The sequence below is a fragment of the Suricata suricatta genome, chromosome 7, assembly GCF_006229205.1.
Source record: "Suricata suricatta isolate VVHF042 chromosome 7, meerkat_22Aug2017_6uvM2_HiC, whole genome shotgun sequence".
In the NCBI taxonomy this organism is placed as follows: domain Eukaryota; kingdom Metazoa; phylum Chordata; class Mammalia; order Carnivora; family Herpestidae; genus Suricata; species Suricata suricatta.
This window is the reverse complement of record NC_043706.1, coordinates 35,861,856-35,875,892: the sequence shown is the minus strand read 5'-3', so window position 1 is coordinate 35,875,892 and position 14,037 is coordinate 35,861,856. Positions and strand designations below refer to the sequence as shown.

The 14,037-nt window shown below is 39.8% G+C and overlaps 1 protein-coding gene across 1 annotated transcript in view; it reads left to right on the top strand.

Annotated features, from left to right (window-relative positions):
• The first annotated feature begins 336 nt into the window (after positions 1 to 336).
• BTBD9 (BTB domain containing 9) overlaps positions 337 to 14,037 on the top strand; it is a 49,406-nt gene continuing 35,705 nt past the window's right edge. The window contains exons 1-4 of the mRNA XM_029943167.1: positions 337 to 417; positions 1,088 to 1,299; positions 5,130 to 5,493; positions 6,996 to 7,260. Coding sequence (XP_029799027.1) covers positions 337 to 417; positions 1,088 to 1,299; positions 5,130 to 5,493; positions 6,996 to 7,260 — 922 coding nt within the window. The remainder of the gene's footprint in view (positions 418 to 1,087; positions 1,300 to 5,129; positions 5,494 to 6,995; positions 7,261 to 14,037) is intronic.

Sequence of the window (14,037 nt, the reverse complement as noted above, 5' to 3'; positions counted from 1 at the left end):
ATAATGGATCTAGATATGGAAGTTTAAAGATTGGGAGTGGCTTAACTTTTAATCCTGGTCCAAGTGGAGAGTTCAAGAAGGTGTGGACGTGTAGTGAAGAAGGTGCATTCCCCTAGTCTCTGGTGCATTAGAAGGGTAGCAAGTAGAGGTTGAGCTGTCAGCCGCATCTCCACCTTGGGCACCTGAATGCCAGTGCAGGCTCCTGCTTGCTGGGTAACTTACCCTTACAAAAACAGTACCTGCAAATATTGGAGAGATCGAAGAATATAAACACTTTAAGCTTTCAAAGAATATAAAGAATATAACTCCCCTTTCTAACCGTTAAAGCCATTAATGATGGCTTTGATTTTCAGTTACATCTGTGGAAAAGCATTGCATACAAAAGCAGGGAATGAGATTAAATGTGATGATGTTCTGGTAAGGAACCTTATCATCAGAGCTGCAAGTTTGTATTAGAAGTTATAGTCATGAGAAAAATACTGGGTTGTTTTGTTTTTTTTTTGAGGGAGGGTTAGGATTTCATTAATAAATGTCAGGTTATTTTTGTGACTCTAGAAGATTATAATTTTTATAAAATATTTAAGATATTTTCAGACCAAAATCTCTGAAATTATTTGAAATCTGATGACTTAGTTTATTCTGTTTATGATTTAGGTCTAGATTTATGGATGTATGACTTTTCAACTGGGTATAGTTAGTGGTACCCAACTGCATTAAATTAGATCTGTGCTATAAGAGGAGTTCTTCTGGTTATTGATTCTCCTTTTCCTGAGGTTCTGATACATAAGGGAGCTGTATTTGGGCACAGTTTTCTAGAGTATGATGGCTTCAAGTGCTTTTACATTGGAAGACTTGGCATCTTTGTTTGCCTAGTATGATAAAACATTGAAGGTAATGGAGTTAAATGAGTCAGGCTCAATTACTTCCCAGAATAAGTTGGTTGACAAAGATACCAATAATGATGAAATCTCTCTCGTGTGAATTTTTTTAAACTACTTTAAATTCTTACTAGCTATGTTTATGGTATGTGATTTTCTACGTATACTTCCCTCCCTCCAATAATTCTTATCCCTTCTTTATATAACAGATCAGTGAATATCACCTGTTCTACAAGATGAGTAACAGTCACCCTCTTCGCCCCTTTACTGCCGTGGGGGAGATTGATCATGTGCACATTTTGTCTGAACATGTTGGTGCCTTGCTGGTTGGAGAAGAATATGGCGACGTCACATTTGTTGTGGAAAAGAAACGCTTTCCTGCCCACAGGGTAATTTTAGCAGCAAGGTGCCAATATTTTCGGTAAGTGTATATTACTTTTTGAAGATTCAAGTCACTTGTGGAAAACACTGGTATTTTCTTTTTTCCTTTTTTTTAAGTTTTTTATGTTTTATTTATTTTTGAGAGAGAGAGAGAGAGAGCATGAACAGGGGAGGGTCAGAGAGAGAGGGAGACACAGAATCCGAAGACAGGCTCGAGGCTCTGAGCTAGCTGTCAGCACAGAGACTGACGTGGGGCTCGAACCCACAAACTGCGAGATCATGACCTGAGCCGAAGCCGGACACTCAACTGACTGAGCCACCCAGGCGCCCCAACACTGCTGTTTTCTACTCTATGAAAAATATATAACAAAGCATAACACTAAATTTCAGCAATCTTTCAATTCAGCATCTCTAAGAATTTCCTTTTTGTAGACTTTTTGTTACTTTTTTTTTTTTTTTTTTACTTTTTGTTACTTTTTAAAAAACCATCTTTTCCTTCAGAAACCATCTGAGAATTAGAAGATTAGAAGGCTTTCCAGGCTAGACAGCCACACACCAACCATTTTCAAGGTCTTGAGAATATTTCTCAGGCTGAATCTTCTTTGCCCTCACCTCCTTCTCACAGTTGATGACTGATGGAATTAGAGCTGATTTATTGATTTATTGACAGATAGCTTCTGGTTTTGTGGGTAGACCAACCTTTGGGCTTGCTAATGAACATGTGTAGCTCTCAGTTTCAGACCGCTGAGGCCCAGGACCTATAGGTAACCCAACAGATCTATCACTAAGATATGTAATTTGGCAATCACATTAGATTAAAGGGAATTTAAAGTGTTTATTGAAGGAAGTTGTATAGTTTTATTAGAATTAAAATTAAGCAAAATATTTATGAACTAATGTAAAAAAAAATCCTCCTTGGGACACCTTAGGTGTCTGACTTCAGCTCAAGTCATGATCTTGTGGTTTATGAGTTCGAGCCCCATGTCAGGCTCTGTACTGATAGCTCAGAGCCCGGAGCTTGCTTCAGATTCTGTGTGTGCCTCTCTCTGCCCCTCTCTCATTTGCTCTCTCTCTCTCTCTCTCTCTCTCTCAAAAACAAATAAACACTAAAAAAATAATTTTTAAAAATCTTCTTTATATATAGCTGTTGTTTGTTACTCTAACCTTAAACTTCCAGGCTTATGAATGAATGTTAAGCTAAGCTCTAATTACTCTACATTTTACCTAATAATTGTAAATGGGAATCACCACTGAATTATAGACTGAGTGATAATTTATACTTGATAAATCCTTGGAGTCCATGCAGTCTATATCCATAAAATCAAGGATTTACCTTAGAAATTTGATATCTAAAAATTAATATGCCAAAGGCTTAGAGAAAATTACCTTCTAGTGAAAACTGCAGTCTGATTTTTACAATCAAAGTTAAGTAAGTCAACAGAACAGTGTCTAGAGGCGCACACACACACTGTTGTAGAGTGAGGCTTTTGATAATATTTACCATTTAGCTAGAACTCTTTTAGTATATTTCAGATGTTTTTAGAGCATTCCATTTTGTACATATTAAATGCCACTGTTATGAAGCCAGGAGCTTCAAAAGAGAGCACACACTCTCCTACTCCCACTGCTGGTGGCCAGCTCCAGCCTGGCTGCTGGCCTTGGTCCAGTCGTCATTAGTTACCAGCCTCTGTCCTCTGCACCCTTTTCCTTTGTGTTTCTGTTCCTTTCCTTACTTTGGGTCCACTTATTACTGTTAAAGTGTTTGAGAGGCCGTTCCTTATTAGGTCAGAACTTTTCAGCCTTATGTTTAATATTTGTTAATATTATATGCCTTCTTTCAAAAATTATTTGAGACAACTATGTGTGGGTACCTTTAAATGAATAGGATATTCTTAAACTCACATACTTTCAAAAATTTGAAGATCATATTGAGTGAATGGAATATACTGAACTTGTTCTTGGTGTCTCTTTGTAGATATTGAACATTTATAATCTGTGATGGCTCACTAGGCTTAACTCAGAGTCATTACCAAAGCTATCTTAGATTCTCATTGTGGACACTGTTCATATGCAAAGGCAATTTAGGAGAGGTCCTAGAAAGTGTTGTCATAAAGCCTATCAGTTCCCACATAAGGACAAACTAACTGCACGAGAGGGGATTTTTCACAAGTTGGGGTTTGATATTTAGGGTTCCAAGGCAGCCTTATGAAAACCACTTTCAAAGTATTGAGAATTTAAATACCATGGATCACACCTCAGGGAGAGCAAGTCCCCCCAAAAAGTATTCTTTAATCTAGTGATTTTAAGGTTGTGGTGGGGTGCTCTCTGAATTAATGAAAACCTTTGAGGGTGTTTTTAGGCAGAGTATCGCCTGGTGAAGAAATATGCTCAGAATATTTATGAATCTGGCTGGCTGGTTTCAGCTGTTTCCCTGAGGCAAGTAAGAATGCCAGGGCCTGGGAAGGGTGGGAGGGCTTCCTGCGGGTGTGCAGGGACCCCGGAAAGCCTCGTACTGCTCTGAGAAGCTTCAGAGCAGGGGAGTTTCTTTCTTGCCCCCTTACTGTCTTGTTTTCACTTTTACACATTCCTTTCTCACTTGCACCTCCTTTTCTGCACTCCTCCCTGTCCTCCTCTGGCTGCCCTTTCTTCCCTGATGGATTAGAGGTTTAACTGGTTTGTATTATTCCTCCTATAGTAATAGAGGTAGAAATTCAAATTCATTGCCTGACAGGATTGTTTAGTTTTCATTTTTTAGATGAGCAGATAAGCAGTAATATGGGGATTTTTTAAATCTGAAAAATACTAAAAAGAAAGGAGAAAAAAAAGTTAAATCACCAATAATCCCATCACCAGTTTCATTTTTAACTTATTAAGTAGCAAATGGAAGGCCTTCCCTCCCAGCCATCTAATCCCATTCCCCAGAGACAACCTCTGTTAACCATGTAAGATCAGTTTCCCCGATGTTTGTCGACATAAGTAGCTATATCCACATATACCTATGTGCATACATATCTAAGAATGTGGTATATGCTTTTTTCCATGCAACCCATATGGTCTGCAACTTGACTTACCTACTGTATCCTGGACATCTTTCCCAGACTGCATATATTGATTTCCTTTGTCTCTGTAATAGCTGTACAGAATGCATATATCCTTTTTTTTAATGTGTTTCTGTTGATGGACATTTAAGATTTTTTTCAACATTTCCATTGCTTTAGTATACATTCTTAAAATGTATCTTTGCATTGCTGCATTATTTCTCTAGAATTGAGCCCTAACGGTGAGATTATTGAGCTGAAGGGTATGTACATTTTAGATTTGAATAGAAATTCCTTAAATTACTTTCCCTGAAAGGGTGCCTATTTATAGGCTCAAAGCAGTTCATGAGAGAACCTGTTTTCTATTGCTTTTGCAGCAGTGAATAGTTAGTTAACAGGATTTTTAATTTTTGCCAGTCTGACAGGGAGAATGGCATCTGAGTGTGTGTAATTGTTTTTATCTAGTTATATGTTTTCCTACAGAGTTTTATTTTTTAAACGTCCTTATCGACCTTTAATATGTTTGTATGGGTTTTGCTGTTCCTTACAAAAGTGTACTTTCAACTTTCAGTTTAATGAACGTTTATTACATATTTGAGCTCTCAGGATGTTTCATTACTCCAATTGTTCATGGAATTAATCCAAAATAGTTTACGAATCATATCTCTTCCTTTAGAGAAACATTTAAAGTGATTACCACACATTTCTTCACCTGAATCTTTGTGTCACTAAACAAATTTACGTTTGCATGATGCTGCTCACCAGTGTTTTCATGATATTGTGGCAAATCTTATTGGAGGTTTTCCTTACACATTTCTTCTCTCCTGTGCAGAGCATTACTGTATGGTGGGATGCGAGAATCTCAGCCTGAAGCAGAAATCCCTCTCCAAGACACCACTGCAGAAGCATTTACAATGCTGCTAAAATACATCTACACCGGGCGGGCAACGCTGACAGATGAGAAGGAGGAAGTGTTGCTGGACTTTCTGAGCCTGGCTCATAAATATGGATTTCCAGAGCTGGAGGACTCTACCTCTGAGTATCTCTGCACCATACTTAACATTCAGAACGTCTGCATGACTTTTGATGTCGCCAGCCTCTACTCACTTCCCAAGTTAACTTGCATGTGCTGCTTGTTTATGGATAGAAACGCTCAGGAGGTGCTCTTGAGTGAGGGCTTCCTCTCCCTGTCTAAGGTGTGTCATCGTCCACAGCACTTCGCAGGCGTGCCCTGGGCTTGGGTTTGTGTAAGAGTAGAGTGAGAGACTGAGAACAAAAAAACTAAAACTCTGGTCTGGAAGGGGTCGTCTATCTAGCCACCTGCCTCTGGCTACTCAGACTCCATGTAGATCATATAAAAGAGGCAAATTGCTTTTGGTTTCTTTTTTTAAGATTCTTCTGGTAGGTTCTTTGTGTAAAAGAGACTGTGCTATGGAGTGGTTGTTGTCAATGTGATGACAAATATGTTCCTTTGTGGTATTGTGTACTAGTTTTTGGTTTTGTATATCTCCAAAGGAGAGTGCAACTAGTAATTCCTTATTGTGAGAGGGAGAATTCATAAAAGAGATCTGATGTGTCATTGGATGTCTTTAAGTCACTGCCTTTTTTTTTTTTTTTTTTTTTTTGCGCTGGCTCAAAAAAGTAGTCAAACTATTTTGCTCAAATCTTCCTTTGAACCTGGTGGTTGTCTCTCCTTTCCCTTTTTGTCTTCCTCCTAGGACCTGGATATTTCAACTGAGAAAACCTATTTGAAAAGCTATGTATTTTGGCTTGAGTGTAAACTGTGGTTTTTATTTATTTTTTTATTTATTTAAAAAAATTTTTTTTTATGTCTTTTATTTATTTTTGAGAGACAGAGAGAGACAGTGCGAGCCGGGGAGGGTCAGGGAGAGACGGAGACACAGAATCTGAAGCAGGCTCCAGATTGTGGGGCTTGAACCCACAAAACATGAGATCACAACCTGAGCCGACGCTGGCGCTTCACCAACTGAGCCACCCAGGCACCCCTAAACTATGGTTTTTATTATCCTACTTACTTTTTAGAGGCAAGAGTCTTTGAGGGTCACACCAAGGTTACTGGAGGTCAGTCTGGAAATCTAAGAATCAAAAACATGGGAGTCCAGTAATACTGTGAAGCAAAAGACTTTGGATTTTAAATGCCAGCTGTATCTTACTGACTTAAAAAACTTTTTTTTAGACTTTTTTTTTTTGAGAGACAGAGAGACAGCATGTGAGTTGGGGAGGGGCAGAGAGAGGGAGACACAGGATCCAAAGCAGGCTCCAGGCTCTGAGCTGTCAGCACAGAGCCCGATGCAGGGCCTGGACTCACGAACTGCAAGATCGTGACCTGAGATGAAGTCAGACGCCCCTTACTGACTTCTAAATGTAAAGTCTCCTGAAGAACCTGCAAGGAATGACAGCTCCCTGTGCTGCCGTGTTTCTTCTTGTTTTATTGAAAATGGGTGCACGGAGGATGTATTGGAAAGACTAGACATTTGGTATAGTGGTCGAAGATGCTCATGGCTATTCATGGAGCCGCTGTGGGCGAGGGAGTGTATGGCACAAAGGTTAAAGCTGGAAGATGGCCAAAGAGAATTGCTGAGATACAAGTGATCCTTGCAGTTCTGTAAGGTTTTGCTGGCTGATCCTAGACATGGTTGAGCTCCATCATAACTGGAATTCTTTTTTTCCTTTTCAGACAGCACTTTTAAACATCGTATTAAGAGATTCATTTGCAGCTCCCGAAAAAGATATCTTCCTAGCCTTGTTAAACTGGTGTAAGCACAACTCAAAGGAGAATCATGCTGAAATCATGCAGGCCGTGCGTTTACCTCTGATGAGCCTCACTGAACTTCTGAATGTTGTGAGGCCCTCAGGACTGCTGTCTCCCGATGCCATTCTGGATGCTATTAAAATTCGATCTGAGAGCCGGGATATGGACCTCAATTACAGAGGCATGCTCAGTGAGTACCTGCTTATCCTGATCTCATTAGGTGGTTTTCTCCTTTGTCTGACAGTCTCAGCTACAAAACGAGCTATAAAATTCTGGTTGCAGGTATATGTGGTGTGTGTGGGTCTAAGAACATACGGCTCTGCTTCCTGTTTGTTCTCTTAATTCCTCCAGAGACTGGTGAGGCTTTGTAGACCCCAAAGTAGTGATTTCCTGCCATTCCTGGACGGATTTCTTCAGCTGTTCCCTAGAATGTCAGAAATAGACACTTTCCCACACAGCTTCTCATGCTACGACCTTTTCTCCCTTGCTTCATCACATCAGCACTGAGTATGTGCTATGCATTTAGTACTTTAGGTGCTGGGAACATGGAGATTCTAAATGGTAGTAGTAGCTCCAACACTTACGTGAGTTTGCTTATTAATAAATATAATAGCGGTTCACACTTAAAAAGTGCTTGTATGTATTAATAGCAGTTCTACATGATTTTTTTAATGTTTATTTTTGAGAGAGAGAGAGAGAGAGAAAGACAAATGTAAGTGGGGGAGGGGCAGAGAGAGGAAGACACAGAATTCAAAGCAGGCTTCAGGCTCTGAGCTGTCAGCACAGAGCCCAATACAGTGCTTGAACTCCTGAACCGTGAGATCATGACGCTTAACCAAGTAAGCCACCCACGCGCCCCTCTATGTGATCATTTAATTCTCAAAACAAGTCTTTTGCAGTAGCTACCATTATTGGCTCCATTTCACAAATGAGGAAACTGAAGCACAGAGAGGTTAAATAATTCCAGGAAGGTGACACAGAAAGATGCAGAGCTGAGAGTCAGACCTATGTGGGTAGGCTGTGTAATTAACCACCACACTGTGCTGTGTAAATGCAAAATACAGTCTCTGCATTTGAGTTTCTTGATTTCCTTGTGGAAATAAGACCTACTCCCCTGAAAAGTTCAGTGTAACAGTGTTTAAGATGAGCACGTGCTGTGAATTCCGAAGAGGATCTGGCTCAGAAGGACTGAAGGAGATTTCATGGATATTATGAAGGCTGAGATGAATCCTAACATTTGACGCGAGGGGTATTGGGGCAGAGTGTATTCAGAGGGGAGGACTGGTTACCGCTGAGAGCCGAGGTGGGGCGTTTGAATGACTGTGATCAGGAGAGCTCAGCTACAGGTAGTAGGCTTGCATGGTAACACAGGCTGTAATGGGCAGGTCAGGCAAAACTGTGGAAGGCTTTCAAACTAGCTTGGGATCTGGCTTATATTTGAGAAGCTAATTTTTAAGAGGAGGAGAGGCATGAGTACAGTGGTGGTTTTGAAAGACTGATCCATGGTGCAATACTTGATGACTTGGAACAGTGAAAACCGATTCAGGGAGACCAGCTAGGAGGGTGTCTGACCTGTGTTGGGTTGATAAACCTTCAACTAGAGTGGTAGTAGGGAAGATAGAAATTTATATTCTAAAACATTAGATCTTGGTGATTTAAGGGATTAAAACTTTTTTCTTAATGTTTATTTTTGAGAGAGAGAGAGAGAGAGAGAGAGAGAGAGAGAGACAGAAACAGAGTAAGAACAGGGAAGGGGCAGAGATAGAGACATAGAATCAGAAGCGAGCTCCAGGCTCCAAGCTGACAGCACAGAGCCTGACATGGGTCTCGAACTCATTGTGAGATCATGACCTGAGCTAAAGTTGGATGCTTAATTGACTGAGCCACCCAGGGGCCCCTAAGGAATTTAAATCTGAAGATTAAGTTTCGGAGGAAGTTAACTTTATTTTATCAAATCTAAGAAACCAGAAGTTCTGAGGTGCCATTGTGTTATGTACCACTAAGAAAGGAAACAGTATTGCCAATTAAACCATGACACACCATCATATCTGTGTCACAACTTTAGAAATATTAAAATTTAAAAAACTGTGTTTCTTAGAATTAATGAAATATGGTAGTTCTCTGAAGATGCTGAGCTCGTATTTAGACTTACTGAGTTTGAGGGTTTCTGGGCCATCTTAGTGCTAAGTTCTGTCTCATGTTCTGTCATTTCCCTGAGTGATCTTTTCCTTGACTGTGGCTCAGACATTCTCTTGAAAACTGATCTTAAATAGGTGTCCTTAGTCTGGACTTCTTTCCTGACTCAACAGATGTAGATTCCTTTTCACTGGGCACAGAAGAAAAAAGCACTGGTTTTGGAGCCAGACAAGTTTGACCTCAAATCCTGAATGACTCACTAGTTGTGTGACCTGGTATTAAGTTATGTAAGGAATTTTACCTTTAGTCTTAACATTTCCTTATATTGTTATGAGAATTAATTGAAATAATGTGTGCAGGGGTGTCTGGGTGGCTCATTCAGTTAAGTGATTAGACACTTGATTTTTGGCTCAGGTCATGATCTCACAGTTGCGAGACAGCCCCATGTCAGGTTCCGTGCTTGGCATGGAGCCTGCTTGGGATTCTCTCTTTCCCTCTCTCTCTCTCTCTGCCCTCCCCTGCTTGCATGCTGTCCTCTCAAAAACTAAATAAACAAACATTTTTTAAAAAAGAAATGTGTGCAAATAACATCTGTAAGTTCAGTGAAGGAAATGATTATCATTATTTGTATTCTTCCTCATCTCTATATGTCTCTGTAGGAATTATCACATTGATCACATCGTTTTAAAATTTTTTTTTACTTGTCTTTGGTTCTTGAAGGCAGAGATGAACTTTGTAAGGCCTGTTAATCTTTGTGTCCTCAATATTTAACATACTGTATAGCATATAGAAGACGTTTGGCGAATGAACTCCAGGAGAAATGTCTAATAGCCGTGCATGTTACTGGTGTTGAGGAAGCAATCAGAGCTGGTGAAGAGAGAGTTGAAACTGGGCTGGAGTGTAGAGAAAGAAGTGAAGATCAAAGTCTGAGACTTGGAGAAGACCTTTAGCCAAGGGGCTGAAGGTAGAGAAGGAAGAATTAGAGAGGTAGGATGAAAACGGGGTAGGGTTACAGAAGCCAACAAAAGAGAGAACTTTTATACAGAGAGGGTGGTCACAGGTGTCCAGTGATGCTGAGACATAAGAAGAATGAGAATTCAGAGAAAACTTTGGGGTATAAATTGTAGTGGGTTGCTAAGTAGTCTGGGCAGAAGCTTGACTAAATGGGGAATTAGGCCATGGGTTTGCAAAGATAGTAAGTACCATGTGCTGACTGTCCAATGTGTATATTGGAGTGAAAGGCAATTGAAAAATAGTATGGTAGCCAGAGGGAACAGGTCAAGAGAGGGTGTGGGTGGAGATTGGAGGTGGTAGAGAGTGGTCCTAGATGAGGGTCAGCCTTGGATTAAAGTGTGGGAGGGTGGGAGGGGGAGAGGTAACAAGATAAGTAATATAATTTTAGACTTTCTAAGTTCTCATTGTCAGATCCTCTTGTATAAGTTTATTGTTCCCCTTTCTTGCCCTAGCTTTGGTGTGAGGTGTTAGGAGGACCCTATAACTGGATTTGCTATAGGGATAGACTTGGGACGTTTTTGTGGAAGTGAGGAGATCCTTTGGACATTTCATGTAGTTAATGGTAGCTTAGAATTGACCAACTGATCAGTATAGGTGTCAGACGTGGGTTATAATAAATCCATGAAATTCTCATGAGGACTACTCAGTTCTGGAATGATATGTTTACTGTAATTATTACTCATAAGTATTAAATTCTTCGTTTTGGTTCATTCAGTAGGATCTTGCGGAAGCAATTATACAAATGTTTGGGAATCTTTTACCTAATTTCTAAACTTGAGAAATGAATAAATAGCAGGCTGTTTTTCTGACTTGTTAACTTATATGGATAGCAAAACAATAATATCAATACTAAAAATGTGTATCACTTTCCTATCCAGTCCTAAAAAAAATAGGTAATTTCCTAAGTAAAAGTTATCCAAACATACTATTTTATCACATTTCTTCATTGTTAGGAAAATAGGGTCTAAAACTTCAGAACTGTTCCTGGGCTGTTCTGGAAAAGTAGTTCTGCTTATTTTGAAACTATTGACCAAATTTGTTTGTGTCTTTGTTCTCCCCTGGGTATAGTTTCTGAATCTTTGGGGACTTTTCGTGAACTGTGGAGAGGTTCTGTTCTAGACTAGGGGCAGCACAGATACTAATGCTTTTCTTTGAGTTTATCAATATTAGTTACTGGAAGGTTCTACACTTAGAGCTGGATATCCTGGGGGTTTTAACCAAATTGCAGCAATTTTTTCCTCCTTAAAACAGGTGGGAGGGATACCTAAAGGATGTTTTTATTTTCTTTTAATTTTTAAAATTTATTTTTTTATTTTTTCTCAAATCTTTTATATATATTTTTCTATTCCAGTGAATTTAATATGCCTCTAAAACTACTTAATTGGAGCAAATGATACTTTTTTAAAAATTATTTTAGTTTATTGTCAAGTCGGTTTCCATGTAACACCCAGTGCTCATCCAACAAATACAAGTACCCTCCTCCATGCCTGTCACCCATTCCCCCCTCTCCCCCCCACCCCCCGTCAACCCTCAGTTTTCTCTTAGTATTTAAGAGTCTCTTATGGTTTGCCTCCTTTCCTCTCCTTAACTATTTTTTCCCCTTCCCCTTCCCCATGGTCCTCTGTTAAGTTTCTTTTATTCCACATATGAGTGAAAACATATAGTATCTGTCTTTCTCTGCCTGACTTATTTCACTTAACCTGAAACCCTTGAGTTCCATCCACGTTGCCACGAATAGCCAGATTTCATTCTTTCTCATTGCCATGTAGTATTCCATTGTATCTATAAACCACATCTTCTTGATCCACTCATCAGCTAATGGACATTTAGGCTCTTTCCATGATTTGGCTATTGTTGAAAGTGCTGCTATGAACATTGGGGTACATGTGCCCCTATGCATTAGCACTTCGTATCCCTTGGGTAAATCCCTAGCAGTGCTATTGCTGGGTCATAGGGGAGTTCTATTAATTTTTTGAGGAACCTCCACACTGATTTCCTGAGTGGCTGTACCAGATTACATTCCCACCAACAGTGTAGGAGGGTGCCCATCTCTCCACATCCTTGCCAGCATCTATAGTCTCCTGATTGTTCATTTTAGCCACCTTGACTGGCATGAGGTGGTATCGCAGTGTGGTTTTGATTTTATTTCCCTGATGATGAAGGACGTTGAACATTGTTTCATGTGTCTGTTGGCCATCTGGATGTCCTCTTTGGAGAAGTGTCTGTTCATGTCTTCTGCCCATTTCTTCACTGGATTATTTTGTTTTTTGAGTGTGGAGTTTGGTGAGTTCTTTATAGATTTTGGATACTAGCCCTTTATCTGATATGTCATTTGCAACTATCTTTTCCCATTGTATCAGTTGCCTATTAGTTTTCTTGATTATTTCCTTTGCAGTGCAGAAACTTTTTATCCAAAGGATGTTTTTAATTTACCAGTGATGGTTAGTCTTCCTGGGAAGGTGGTTTTGACTAGTTTTATACATACATCTGGGGAAAAGGAATTAACTTTTAATGAAATCCCCCCTCTCCCCCCCGCTTGAGGTCTTTGAACTATTAGTGCTCAGACCATTCCCTTATTGCTTAGTTTTATCTTAGATATTTTTACCTTGAAAGTGAGTGCTTTTTCTGTTCGGGCTGAGTTGTACTTCGTATTGTGTGTCTCAAGTTTTAGACTTTGGGGAAAAGGACAGTAACACTGTTTCTTCATATTTATAACAGGGAGCATAGCACAACTTCCATTCTCAAGATTTCTTTATTGAGTAAAAGTCTGTGCAGAGGACTGCTCAGTTACATTATTGTTGATATATAAATATGTGTGTGTATTTAAATCTGTGCTGTCGGTACATGGTACCACATACCCCTTCCTGTAGTTTCCAGTAACTCAAGTGGAGAAAGCTTGCCACTCTAGCTTTTCTTGCCTAGATTTCTATGAGACTGAGCTTCCTGAGGACTGTCTTTCACCTCTGTTTTTTCAGCATCTAGCACAGTGCCCACATCTAGACTTTTCAAAGTAAATGAGTGACTGAATGGATGTATTCCTTGCTTCTAGAGTAAATCTGAAAATGTCTCACCTGTCACATATAGGCAGTAATAACAGCAGTGAACCTTTAATACTTTTACAACGCTTTGACTCCTATTTTATTTATCTTCTATAGTTCATAGTATCTTGATCTGTAAACTAGGGGGGTTCACAAAGACTCTCTCCTGAGTATTCCTCTGTGGAGACATTTCATGTCTGATATGCACTTGTCTATATTAGATGGTGAGCTGAGTCCAGCATAGTCCAGCACACAGAAGGCAGCTTGGAAATTTTTTTCTTTATATAAATAGGATGAAGGTCCCATTCAACTCTTAGAAGTTTTCATTCTGTGATCTTTATAAGTAACTTGCCTAAAGTTACTGAGTGAAATCAATGCCTGAGCTGGAACCAAAGTGCTGATCTGACTCACAGGCCAGTGCTCTTTGGTAAAGGCTCCTGCCTGGGTTATTTTCTGTCTCTGTTTTGTGTTTGGTGCCTGAGCACCAGTGCTGTTAAATGTGGAAAGGAGGCCTGCAGAGAGTGGAGATAATGGGGACAGTTAAGGGAAGACAGGAGTTGTCAAGAAAGCCATGTCTGATGCCGCACTTGTTAGAAGGGAGGAGCCACACGTTTTTTCAGGGAAGTCAGGTTGGGGAGTCGAAGATGACTGGGATACAGAATTAGGTAAAGAGATTGCAGTGGGCAGAGAACCAAGTGTGGCTCCAAATGACCCATCAAGGACGGACAGCTATCTTAGCTTAGATGTAATAGAAAGTTCAATACAGGAAGAGTAAGAAT